This window comes from Gossypium hirsutum, chromosome A04 (assembly GCF_007990345.1).
Source record: "Gossypium hirsutum isolate 1008001.06 chromosome A04, Gossypium_hirsutum_v2.1, whole genome shotgun sequence".
NCBI classification, from domain to species: Eukaryota; Viridiplantae; Streptophyta; class Magnoliopsida; order Malvales; family Malvaceae; genus Gossypium; species Gossypium hirsutum.
This window is the reverse complement of record NC_053427.1, coordinates 80445326-80459451: the sequence shown is the minus strand read 5'-3', so window position 1 is coordinate 80459451 and position 14126 is coordinate 80445326. Positions and strand designations below refer to the sequence as shown.

Here is a 14126-nt window from a genome sequence, read left to right as displayed (position 1 = left end):
CCACTTTTTCAATTCACTCAAAACTCTCTCAATTCATTCTCAATCCTCTCTCAATTCTCTATTAATTCTTACTCAATTCTCTCAGTTCAATCTCATTTTTTATTAAAATTGTATTAAGTATTTTTAATTAATTTTGTATTACGATTTTTTTGTATGTATTGAAAGTAGTAATGACAAATTCTCTAATTCGTTATGATCGCAAGCACATTTTGGTAGTTCAATTGCAAATGGTAAGAATTATTATTATTTTTAATTTAATTTAATTTAATTTAATTATTTTTTGTTATATTGAAATTTAAGATTTTGTATTTTTTTTTATAATTAGCCGGAAGATCAAATTTTGGAGACGTATATTCTCAATCTATCCGCTCCTCCATTGTCTTTAATCTAACCATACTAGAGAGATGCGGCATTTTTGCATGTGGCTCGTATGGGTAGGGGTGTAAGTTGGACCCCACACTTCTAAGAGCGTTGGTGGAAAGATGGATATCCGAGATACACAAATTCCATCTTTTATGTGGCTAGTGTACTATCACACTAAAGGACATGCAATTACAACTCAGGTTATCAATGGATGGGTCAGTAGTGATTGGGTTAGTTGTCGTTGTCGATTAGAGAGATGTATGTGAGCAACTTTTAGGAAGGGTTCCAAACACGGTATTCGAAGCCCGGATGGATATGAATTGGTTGAAAAGAAATTTTGATGGGGCTCGATGCGAAATTAAGTGAAGTTGAAAGAGAATAACACGCTCAAACGTACATCATTAGGATCATAGGGGGTCTCTTAATGCCCGATAAATCGCGAAATCTTGTCCATTTAAGGTGGCTACTAAAACTCGTGGACCTTAGAGAAGCGAGTCGACTCAGTTGGGGATCAGTTGTGTTGGTGACGTTGTACCGAAAGATGTGTCGAGCGATGCAATCATAGAAAATTAAAATCGGTAGTTGCATGCTCCTACTACAATAATGAGTGTGATACCGGCTACCATTTTTACGTTATCGAGTGGACTACCCTTAAATATTCCCACTCGTAACAGAGTAAAATTCATTAGATAATATATTTACCATAATAAAATTATTAAAATTTAAAATTATTGTATTAACATATTATTTCAATAGGTGGAATTGTGGGTTGAGTTATATGGGACTACCAGAAAAGCTTCAAGTTATACGGCTCCTGTTAGATCAACGATCAAAAGCGGAGGTATGTATTTTTAAAATTTTAATTATATAATATTAACGTAGTTGATTTAAAAATTAATAGTAAATATATAATAAAAATTATTATTTTACTATAGTTTGAATGGATATCATACTCCAATCCGAAACTTTAAGCATGCATCCCATCCAAATTCTTGGTGAATCCCAACATCTGGCACGTGAAGGTGCCATTGGTAGTGTACGCTACGGTGAAGATGCATGAATCTAATAAAGTTATGCAGCAGTTCGAGTTTAGGCAAACAATTTCATCGGCACCCTAAGACATCGAAGACCTACACAATATCGACTTGCAGGAAAGAACCAATGAAAATTGAGTTACATTCCATGCGCAATATATCAATATTTGGAACCATAGGTACGACTTTATACCTAATCGTGAACCCAGTATCACTCTAGAATCAGCTTACAATCCAAAGTAGATGTCATGGTTTAGACACCATGGCAAGTCATATCTACTATTAGAGGAGGCGAGGGGTAGGCAACGTCATACGAGGAGGCCACGATGAGTGCTTTGGAATCCAAGGTTTAGAGCAACTGCTAAGGCGGGTACATCATCTACACCAATGCAAGAAGATGCACCAATGGTCGCACCACCCCCGATCAATATGGCTCGATTTATTCTGGTGCTTTCACTAACCCTGTCATTTTTACACAAGCACCACATCTTGCACCATATTTTTATGTTTCTACACTATCTCCAGGTATTATTTTTGGACCACAACATCTGTCCCCACAATATTACACGTTGATGCCATTGACGTATCAGATGATGACAATTCCGACGACCACATATATGTTGACTATGTTACGGCATTGACAAGAATTCTGTTTTTTTTGTCATCAATGTATGGGACACAATATACTTATATGCCTACGTCGATAGTGTCACAAACACCCTTGGGATCATTGTTCTACAAAGGTGGGCCATCTTCACAACCACCTATTTGTAGAATGGAGGAGACACGATGGCAGCTAAGGAGTACAACGCAATCAACCATGGATGAAGGCGAAAAAGAGGAGGGTCTGGAACCGCAACATGTACCCGAGGGTGGAGGTGACAAAGAAAAGGAGCAACCGGGTTTACAACTTGAACAAAGAAGAAATTCGTCTAGCAACCGACGACCACCCCGTTGTGCACACATTCTGCTTGACGACATAGATGATTTTTTTTGTACTTGTCATGTAAATCTTAATTGTTTAGCTAAGTTTTAGTTGATAAGATTGTACAGCTATTGGATATGAAATGTTTTTTTAAAAAAAAAATTGTTTTTGAATCGAAATTGGTTGTTGTTGTCATTTTATATTGTTAAGCCAAGTTCTAGGGAGTCCATCATCCTTTCCTGTATAATTGTCGGAACAACCAAAACTGCCTGCTGATTACCCACCAGTGGAACTGGACGACATACCTCTATAAGTGTTCCCGACGCCAAACATCGGCTGACCGAAGTTAAAATCAAAACCACTAAATGAGTGTTGTGTCAGGGCTCAGCATTCTTGGTTATCTCCAAACTCCGACTGCTGGACTTTCTATCTGCTACGGTTGAAATCTAGGGCTGGAACCGATGAGTGACTTCCCATTGATGATTCTAGGATATCATAATGGGAACTTCCTAACAAAGCCATGAACGCACCATATAACTATGTCGTTAGACTCTCAACTTGCTCTTCCGTTCCGGCCTCTCGAACTGGAACATATGTTGACCTCCGACCGCCTTCATCTGTGTTTGCAAACCCCGCATATAACTCGAGTATTGGTGATCCACTAGCAATATGCGTCTGGATCATCACCTTCATTCCCATTGTACCTCTAATATCAAAAGCCTCATATTTGATGGGATTGACCGAAGCACAAAATTGATATTTCAATGACGATACGCTCATCTAGTTGGATCCGATGATTTTTTGCCTAATTTTTGCACGAAGATCCGTTAATTGTATGTTCGAGTTGAAAGCCAATCGCGTTGTATTATCTGATGAAAAAATAACCCCAATGTCGATGTCACGAATTTCATCGTCGTAATAAACAACAACATTAATTCATCCACTCATTTCAACAAAATAACCTATTTCACATATTGAAAACAAAAACATTATGCAGAAAAATAGAGTTGAAATTATACATGAACAACAAAAATCGAACCTTATTTGATGCAATTACATGTTTGCTCGAAATTATGCCTTATGAAACGTCTTGCGAACTTCCTCTTCATGGGATTCAGTATGCTTGAAATTGGCTTATGGCACTAAATGCTAAAAATGATTCATTCATACAATAGAGGTGAGCGGCAAAATGATTCACAAAATATTATCCCGAGATATTTGATGGGTGAGTGGGAACTTTGCATGGGTTGAAATTTGGAGAGTGAAAATGCACCCTATAGGGTGCATTTTCAATGGCATGTAAAAAAAATGCACTGAAAGCACGTCCAACTAAAAGCATTTTCATGCCATGTCAACTGACCTCTACCTACCATAAACTACAGATGACAAACTCGATTCAATTTTAAAAAATTGAAAAAATACGAACTTTGGGTTAATCGAATCAAACAATTCAAAATTCGATTTTAAATTGAGTTAAATTTTATAATCCGAATAACAAATTAGTGTAAATACCCTTTTAGTACCTATCAATTTTGAAAATTACCAAATTGATTAAATATTTTATAATGTTTTAAAGAGTATTTTCAGATTTATATATATATTATTTTGGAGATTTAACTTCGTAATTTTTATGACTTTAAAACATTTCATAATTTTATTAATATTAATTTTAAAATTTTAACAAATACAATCACTCTATTATCCTTAATCGTTCAATTTCAAATATTATAACTAAAATACCTCAATGTGATTAGAGACTAATAATTAAGTCATCAACTACCACCTTTTTGCTTGAAGACTAGAGCTGCATTTGTTTAAATGAAAACAGAAAAGTCTAGCATCCGTAGTCTTCCAACGAAAAATGTACATATCCGCCTTTTATTTCCCTTATTAAACAAGTAAAAAGGGGCCCAAGTTCTATTCCTCTTTCTCACTCTTGAATAAAATCATTAAAACTTGAATAGGAAAAATATCCCAAAAAATGAACAGTCCTGTTGTTATTGGCAACGCCAACACCGCCTAATTATTTTCAACATTATCGGGGAGTAAACAAAGGCATCAACATTGAAATTAATTAAGCTGCAGACTCCTTGGCAATCTTATCTGCCTTGGCAATCACTTCCTCAATACCTCCAACCATGTAAAATGACTGCTCTGGCAGGTCATCATACGTTCCATCCAACACTCCCTGCACAGAGTTCAAAATTTTATATGAAAAGATTACCATCTACCAATTAACACAGACACTAAAAATGCATACTTTTCAACGTTATACTAATTTTAATAATAAAGTATATCAATCCATGGATCCACCTATCATAAGAAATTAATCACTTGCTCTTAAGATGTCATAAACACACTAATATGATGCAATAGAAGCAAGCTAGGAAGAGATATAATTGTACCTGGAAGCTGGTGATGCTCTCCTTCAACTCCACATACTTGCCAGGGGCACCAGTGAAAACTTCTGCCACGTGGAAAGGCTGGCTCAAGAACCTTTGGATCTTGCGAGCACGAGCAACAGTTAATTTATCATCTTCACTAAGCTCGTCCATTCCCAAAATAGCAATAATATCTTGCAAGTTCTTGTAGTTTTGGAGAACCTTCTGGACACCACGAGCAGTGTTGTAGTGTTCCTCACCCAAAATATGAGGAGAGAGCATACGAGATGTAGAATCCAAAGGATCCACAGCAGGATAAATACCAAGCTCGGAGATCTGACAATAACCAGAAAAAAGGAAGCAAGTGTCATAATCTAAAAGCACCAACCAATGAAAACGTAACACCAGATGGATCATCTCATCAACAGCTAAAAACAGATGTGCACGATACCTGTCGGGACAACACAGTTGTGGCATCCAAGTGAGCAAAGGTTGTTGCAGGAGCTGGATCTGTCAAGTCATCAGCAGGCACATATATGGCTTGAACAGAAGTGATAGAACCTTTCTTGGTGGTGGTAATACGTTCCTGAAGACCTCCAAGATCAGTAGCCAAGGTTGGTTGGTAACCGACAGCAGATGGAATACGACCTAGCAAGGCAGACACTTCAGAGTTTGCCTGAAGGGAAAAAAAAACAATCCAAACCATCAGGAACACGCAACATGTACTCTTTGAGTGCTTCAAAACCTCATACAATATGCCATCTTACTTGAGTAAAACGGAAAATGTTGTCAATGAAGAGAAGCACATCCTGCCCTTCAGCATCACGGAAATGTTCAGCAACAGTCAGACCAGTAAGGCCAACACGAGCACGAGCACCAGGGGGCTCATTCATTTGACCATAAACAAGAGCACACTTGCTATCAGCCTGTAATGATGATAACAAAAAATCATGGTGGTAAGGTAAAAACTACATCAACAGGGGCAAGATGAATGCATGTTTAGCAGTTACCTGCTTTTCACCTAGCTTAATAACACCACTCTCAATCATTTCCCTATACAAGTCATTACCCTCTCTAGTACGTTCTCCAACACCGGCAAACACTGAGAAACCACCTATGTACCAAAGCAAGAAAAATATAAGATTAATAAACAAAGTAAGAAGCAGCCACAAATATAACGTAAAACCAACCGTGGGCTTTAGCAACATTGTTGATAAGTTCCATAATAAGCACTGTCTTCCCTACACCAGCACCACCAAAAAGTCCAATCTTCCCTCCTCTTTGATATGGTGCAAGGAGATCAACAACCTGTAAAATAAATCAAGAGAATAAAATTTTGAACCTGATTAAACAGTCTCATTTAGATTCAAAAAACACAATGTGTGAACACAAGCTCATCCTGATACAGCAGTGCATCTTTCCACACAAAGGGATAACAAACAGCACAGCATCAAAGGCATACATAATCGCAAGCAATAAATGGCACCTTAATACCAGTGACAAGGATCTGTTGTTCAGTAGCTTGATCGACAAAGGCTGGTGCTTCTCTGTGAATGGGCAAGAAGTGGTCGGTTTCTGTCAAGCACTTACTCAGTTAGACTTTCCACCTCTACACTATAAAGTAAACATTTCAAATAATTAGAAAGTTTGAAAGTCTCTTACTGAGTTCGCCTTTCTCATCAATAGGCTCACCAATGACGTTTATGATACGACCAAGAGTAGCTCTACCAACAGGCACCTAACAAGAACAAACAAACATGATTAAGAGGTTAATGAAATTAAAAAACGTGTTATCGCTAGACAACTTCTAAAGGTTAAAAAAAGCCCATAAAAGAACAATGACTAGATGAAAAGAAGAAAACCAAAAGGCCAAGACACAAAATTGTTAAGCTCAATAAACAAGGGAGAAACGTTAGGATCCTGATCAAGATACCCGAGTCATGGATAACACATAAAAAAAAGCTTTTATTTATTACTATTATCAATTCAAAGGGCAATATCAGCTGTATGTAGTTGACCAACAGATAAATAGTTAATGAGTTCTAATTAGATGCCCAATAGGTTCGAAAGAAAATTCCCTGAAAACGGACTCTAGGAAGAGAAATATTTGTATATGAAATTTCGCACTTATTCCAGATCAGATTCCGATAAAATGTAATTCAGATCCATAAAATGAATACGATGTTCACCTTAATTCCAAAAATACCAAAACACAAGAAATCTTCAAAAAGATTATCATCTCCCATAAAAATGAAAACAATAAGAAAAAAGACTTTACAGTGATAGGAGATCCAGTGTTGAGAACCGGCTGCCCTCGTACAAGTCCCTCCGTTCCATCCATAGCAATGGTCCTAACCATGTTTTCACCCAAGTGCTGAGCCACTTCCAGCACAAGCCGGATCGAGTGGTCCATCACTTCAAGCGCCGTCAAAATCGGAGGCAAACCTTCATCGAATCTAACATCGACGACGGCACCGATCACTTGACAAACCTGACCGATGGCTCCAGCACCAGTGAACTCATCAGTGATCTTACCTTTTCCGCCCTTCTTAGCGGGAGGAGGCTGCGATGGAGCAGTAGCGGCAGCAGCCGCAGATGTAGAGCACTCAGCATCGCGTGAGAGAAAGTAGGGGCAAGGAAAAGGGCGGCGCGTGGGGGAAGGTGAAGGGAGGCGAGGGGTAGGGCTGGGAGATTTGGAGAGAGATCGGCGAGAAGTGGAGCGGAGGAGAGAAGAGAGGAGTCGACGCGAAGCCATTGGAAAGGGCTCCCAGATAGAGGCTAGGGTTTGAAAAGTGGAGCTTTTTTGAGAGTGAGAGATCAGCTATTCCGCTTGTATATTGGTAACAATACGTAGCTATACTATTAATGTATTTTGACCAACTATATGAAATTTATCCATTTTTATTTATTTTTTATGATAATAAATTTAGTTCTTCATATTTATATATTTTATCAATTTCTCTTCTTTTTTTAATTAAATTTGACTCTTGACCTTTTAAAAAATTATAAATTTGAATATCAATCATTCAAAAATAGTCGAGTTATTATATGTTTAATGGAAATATAAACTAAATCGCTAAATTTTTAAGCATGGCAATTTACATGTACTTAGGCTAATTTTTTTAATGAAATTTTTATATATTTTTTTAATTTTTAAGTCTTTTGAATATTTTTATAATTTTTAAATTATTTGTTAGCATGGTATATAAAATAAATAGTGTCATATCTTAGCATGGCATATAAAACAAATAGTGTCATATCTGTATGAATTGCACATTAACTGCCATGCTGGTTGTCACGCCAATATTATTTAAAAAATTAATATTTTAGTCAATATTTTCATTAAAACAAAAGCAATTTGACTTTTGTGAGGCACCCAAATCCTCAATTATGAGTAATCTATCTCTTTTTAAAAAGTTAATTACTAAATTTAGCTTAAAAAATAATAAAGATCAAAAATTGATGAAAGATATAAACTTTAAAGGCTAAAATTATCATTATTCTAATATTTTTACATGTATTAGAATTTTTCTTTAGTTTTTGATAAAAATATTAGGCTATGAACACTGCTTGTATAGGAGTGGAAAATTTTATGTAATAAATATATTATTAAAAGTTTATATAAAAAAATGAATTTTTGATTAAAATGGTAAAATTTATATGTGAATTTTATTGATTTTATATAAAGACAAAAATTACTCTTACAATAATGTAACTTATTTTGTATAGACAAAGACATTTTAATCATTTTTCAGTTGAGTTGATGTCATATTGATTTATGAGTTTTAATATAATATAGATAGATATATCTTATTTATCACTATTCTTTGACTTCCTCAAAGATCAAAATTTAAATAAGAATGCATTTTTAATTCACATATCATTTTATTTCAAATAAATTATAATAAAAATCAAGCATTATAAAAATATAATCAAATTAAAAAGAATTCACACATAATGAAATTTAAGTTATAATAAATTTGAAGAAAACCCACCTATAATTTGCATATGATGCAAGTATTCAATGTCATAATATTAACTAGGACTCCACTTGAATTTATAAATAATGATAATTTATTATGATTTTAATTATAAATATAAAATAAATATTATTTGTCCAAAAAAATATATACATATTTTATTTTTCAAACCTTTAGTATTGTAGCCAAAAATGCTTTAAGAAGTTAAAAGTTGATTTTAAATATGAATTTGTGAATTAAAATATATATAATTTTAAGTTAAAAAATATATTTAAAAGATATTTAAATTTATTAATACAATCAATTATCTCTATAACAATTAACTTTTATAACAACATTTCACTATAATAGTTAAGTTTGTTGTAGGACCGATTTTTTATATTTTACTTTTACTATCTATAACAACTTTCCATGTATAATAACAATAATCAACTATGAAGTACGCTATTTATTAAATTTGCACTTTATAACATTATGTTATCTAAAAATTTAGTGAAATCAATTATATTTTTAAGTGAAATAAAAATCGTAAATTTTAGTTAAGATGTTATTTTAATAAAATTGTTTGAATTTTACATAAAAACTTATTAATCATAATTAATTAAATGAAAATAATATTTAATAAATAAATTATATAATTTATATTGATGGAGTAACATAATTGAGTGTATATTTGCATGAATTATTTGTTACTTATGTAATTTTTTGAACTAGGTAGATTTACTTTGAAAGTGCATAAGTTTGTTAAACATCAATCTTAAGTTGCATATAACAAATTTCTTGTACCAATTCAATACTCGATTGTCATGCATTTTATTGCTTAACAAAGTTTAAGGGATGTCTTGTGTATCTTTCGTGTGTTTGCTTAAGGACAAGCAAAGACTTAAGTAGAAGGAGTTTGATATGACGTATTTCGAACGACAAATTAAGCTCTTTTTCACACCTAAAGAGCTTGTTTCCAGGCGATGTTTCGAGTATTTTATCCTTTTTTTCATATGTTGGTTAGGATTTGTGATTAATGCATTTTTTGTTGAAAAAAATTCAGTTCGAAAATGGTTTTCTTGTATATTTTAAAATTAAAAATTTGAAAATCGAGCCGGTTTGTGATATTTATAGCAATAAACTTTTTTCAAAATCACACATGTGTTTTAGGTTATTCTTGTACCACGAACTGCTTCAAATGTGGGCTCGAACGAATTCAAATCAAACACATAACCATAAATTATTTACTTTACTTTTAGTGGGAAAGTAAAACTCTTTCTAAAAGAAACCGATAGAACTGTTATTCTCGAAAAATAGAATTTATACTTAGAAATAAATTCTCACTATTTTCGAGCAGGATGACAATATCTCAAAGTTGTGCAAAAGTTATTGTATATTTTTAGCCTTACCGATGCCATCTATTTATAGAGAGAAAAAGTGAAACCCTTGTTGAATTAGTAGAAGCTTATTTAATATAAAAATGATCTCCTAGTTGAACTAAGAGAAGTAGGGAGGCAACCCTAGATAAACATACTAGGGCTTGTTGTCCATTGTATTCAATATGAGGGGCTTTTGGGCCTTTCCTATACTAGGTCCAATTATAAGTGCTTCCTAAACTTTTAACCTAACACTTTATAACAATCCAACCCCATACATGTTTTTCTATTTTCCAACATAAACATCATAAATTAATTTTAATTAATTAATTAATTTTCCAATTAATTAATTTTCTCAACTCGATTCTTATTCCGTTAAAATCATGGCAACTTTACCATAAAAGAATCTATGAGAAAATTATATTTAATTTTCTACATTCATTGGATTCAAAATGACCAATTAATTTAATTTCATTTTCGAACTTCAAATAATTAATTATTTCCTAAAAAAATATAAATTAATTCTCGAGTCATTTCCATACTTAGTGAGAAAACTACATTCATTTTCGAATGTTTGTCATTTCTCTAACTTTACCATTTCTATCCATTTCTATTCATTCAATTCAACATGCAATTCATTTTTGGTTTCAACGAGCTAGTGGAGGGACCGATTCGACATATGTGATTAAGACTCAAATGGTTTATAATTAAGTTTTAGATTTTCGCCTCTTAATTATAAGCTAATTTAGTTTTGCTATAGTATTGTGGTTGATCTCTCTCTAATGACATATCATTATGAAAGCTACTTTATCATTGCTCGTCTAATGACCTTGTTACAAGTGTGTTACCCTTATAGGATATCTTTAATCTATTTGGGATAAATCTACTCTTCCGATGTAATCTTATTTTATCTCGTGATAACCATTACATCTTCTTTCATGAAGAGTCAATTACTATCAAATAGTAATTAAGTCATTCATCATAAAGACAAACAACCCATGACCACATTTACTTTTCATCTATCATGTAATGCCAATGAGAGGATATTATTTACTTATGTCTTGGGCTATAAATTTCACTACTATGAATGATGCTACATACTGCAGAAATCGTATACCCAACACACCAACCTTTGGTTCTTTATCTATTTAAATTCAAGCTTTTACTACATCAATGTATACAAGTAATGCATACATAGTGTAACACCCCTAACCCATATTCGTCGCTGAAATAGGGTTTCAAAGTATTCTCAAAGTTTACCAATCAAACAAACATAAATTTCAAGCATTTCATATCATCAAAACAAGTCATCAAAGCATCATTTTAATTCAAATTATAAACATGCCAAATCCAAATCAAACTGCCTAGTTCATGGGCATTTAGACATCAATTTAACATGCCATAATAAAGCTTAAAAAACAAACATGTGTTTATATGTATATCCCAAACCAATATTAAACTTATAACCTCATTTACAGTCAAACCAAAAAATAACCATTATTTGGACACCATAGGTATATGCCGACACAAAGGATAAACATCACCACGTTTGAGTTCGGAAGCGTTGTTGGATGCTGAATCGGCGATCAAAATTAAAGTACCTAATCTGCAAACGGAAAACCAAACCGTACGCTGAGTAAAACTTAGTGGTATTTCTATAATCCGAATATTTAAAGAAAAAATAATATAATATGCATATTTTAATTATAAACACATTTGAATATTTAAGACCACATTTATTCATACAATGGCATTAGCCATTCAATATTCAATTCATAAATACATCATTCATACCATTCTCAAATCTCATCACTTGCTATATAATAGCTTTTCACAATTTAATATATATTTAAACAATAATATTATTCAATCCATATCCAATTCATGAATAAGTAATTCTTATGTTTCATTTTCATGTTTCATGTAACAGTCTATTTTCAGTGAAATTGGAACAGTGGCTTTGGGACCACAAATCCGAGTCCGAAAGAAAAAATTATTTTAATATTATTTCATGATCTGCATTATGATAGGAATATCGTATGAAAAATTAGTAAAGAAATTTTATCGATTACATGTTTAATTTAATGGAAATGACCAAATTGCATAAAATGCAAATGTTGAGTTCTAGTAGCTATAAGTATCAAATAGCTATGGAATTCAAAATTGGAGGTCCTTATATGGCAAATAGACCATTAAGAGGAGTTAGTAGATAAGTATAATTAGTCATCCATGGAAAATTAAATAAAGAAAAGGACTAAATTGGAAAGTAAAAGATGAAAAGATGATAAATAAAAAAAAACATAAAATATCATCATTTTATCATCATTCCTAAAATTAAAGACATAGAAACCTTAGTGTGAAATTTAAAGATGGACAAGCTTACTTTGGCTCAATTAGATCCGGCTAAACTAAATATGGAGTTAGATCGAGAAAAAGAAAAAATATCGGATTAGTAGATTTTACGTACACGAACAATTGTCGATGTAAGTTCGTGTAACTAAATTTTGTATATTTATATGTTTGAATTGAATGTTGTATATGTTAATGGTGTAAATGACATATATATGAAATTGATCACATATCTAATAATGCTTGACAAATATAAAGTCTCGTTTGAATAAATGAAATTCGATGGGTACTGAGTTCCCATATTGGTTGTGGTCCTGCATATGTTGCAGACACACCACAACTCGAAAGAGCGTCCCGTTACTAGCCCTTTCAAACTTCCCGTTATATGGTTCTTGCAAGCTTCCCGTTAATAGCTCTTCGAAGCATCCGGATTGGTTGTGATTCTACATGTGTTGTAGACACCCCACAGCTCTTACGAGCGTCCCAATATATGGCTCTTCGTGAGCTTCCTGATTAAAGGCTTTTGTGAGCTTCCCGTTAATGGCTCTCCAGAGCTTCCCGATATCGGCTCACTTGAACTTCCTGATATATGGCTATCCGGAGCTTCCTGATTAATGGCTCTTCGGAGCTACCCATTATTGGCTCGTATGAGCTTTCTAATTATGGCTCTTATGAGCTTCCCTTTATACAGCCCGGATAAGCTTCCCGTTACATGGCTCACATGACCTTCCTGTTATATGGTTCAAGAGAGAGTTTCTCGTTTATGTGCCCACATGAGCATTCCCGAATATGAATTGATGGATTACAAATTTGTACACTTCAAGTGTACTACCCAAGTACCCATCAATATTTTAAATGATTTAACGAACAAAATCCTAATATGAGAAAATAAATGAATTCAAAGTGAACCATTACCCGTATATACATGAAGTATATGGAGTTGATATATGAATACAAGAAGTGGAAAGTTATAAACATGGAAACTTGATATTGTTGAGCTCATACATGTTCCTTGATGTTTATATGAAATATGTATCTAACATGGTTGATGAGGATATGTGCTAGGGCTTTTGGCTATCTTGCTTGAGTATGCTTTATATGCTTACCTTAATTTTGATTAAATGGTAAGTTAAATTTTATGTTATACGAACTTACTAAGCATTAAATGCTTACCCTGTTTTATTTCCTCTGTTTTATAGTAATTCAGAAGCTCGTAAAGGTTGGAGGTTGGTCGGAGCATCATCACACTATCCCTTGGCTCATTTTGGTATAAATAGTAAACTCATTTTGGTTATAATGACATGTGTAGGTTAATTAGCGAAAATGTTGGCATGTAAATGTTTGATTGATAATAGCCATTTGAATGGCTTATGTTTGTTATGTTTTTATGTATATATAAGTGGATTTATCATGTTAGAAGTATTGAGCTTGATTTTGCATATATGCATTTGGTTATTTAGGTAAATATGAACACTAAGTAAACATGATAATAAATTGTCATTTGAGGTGCCTCAGAGCACATTGGTTGTGTGTGGTAATATGTTATGTTTAAGGCATGATTTTGGCTTGATTTGAATGTTTTGAATTGGTTGGTGAATGTGTTTAAGTGTTAATGTAGGTGGAAGACAAATTGGGTGAGAAATGTGGCCTTAGAAATGACCTTATTTTATCCACACAGGCAGAAACACGAGCGTGTATCTCAACCATTTGTGACACATGGCCTAGCACATAGGCGT

The 14126-nt window shown here is 33.4% G+C and overlaps 1 protein-coding gene across 1 annotated transcript; it reads right to left on the bottom strand.

The window, feature by feature from the left end:
* Nucleotides 1-4171: 4171 nt before the first annotated feature.
* LOC121228191 (ATP synthase subunit beta, mitochondrial) lies at nt 4172-7572 on the bottom strand. The gene is made up of 9 exons (XM_041111461.1): nt 6982-7572; nt 6366-6441; nt 6190-6278; nt 5894-6011; nt 5714-5817; nt 5471-5629; nt 5155-5379; nt 4728-5039; nt 4172-4510 (listed from the first exon to the last, which is right to left on the bottom strand). Exons 1-9 carry the CDS (start codon nt 7456-7458, stop codon nt 4397-4399), a joined length of 1674 nt encoding a protein of 557 aa, XP_040967395.1. The 5' UTR covers nt 7459-7572; the 3' UTR covers nt 4172-4396.
* Nucleotides 7573-14126: the final 6554 nt, after the last annotated feature.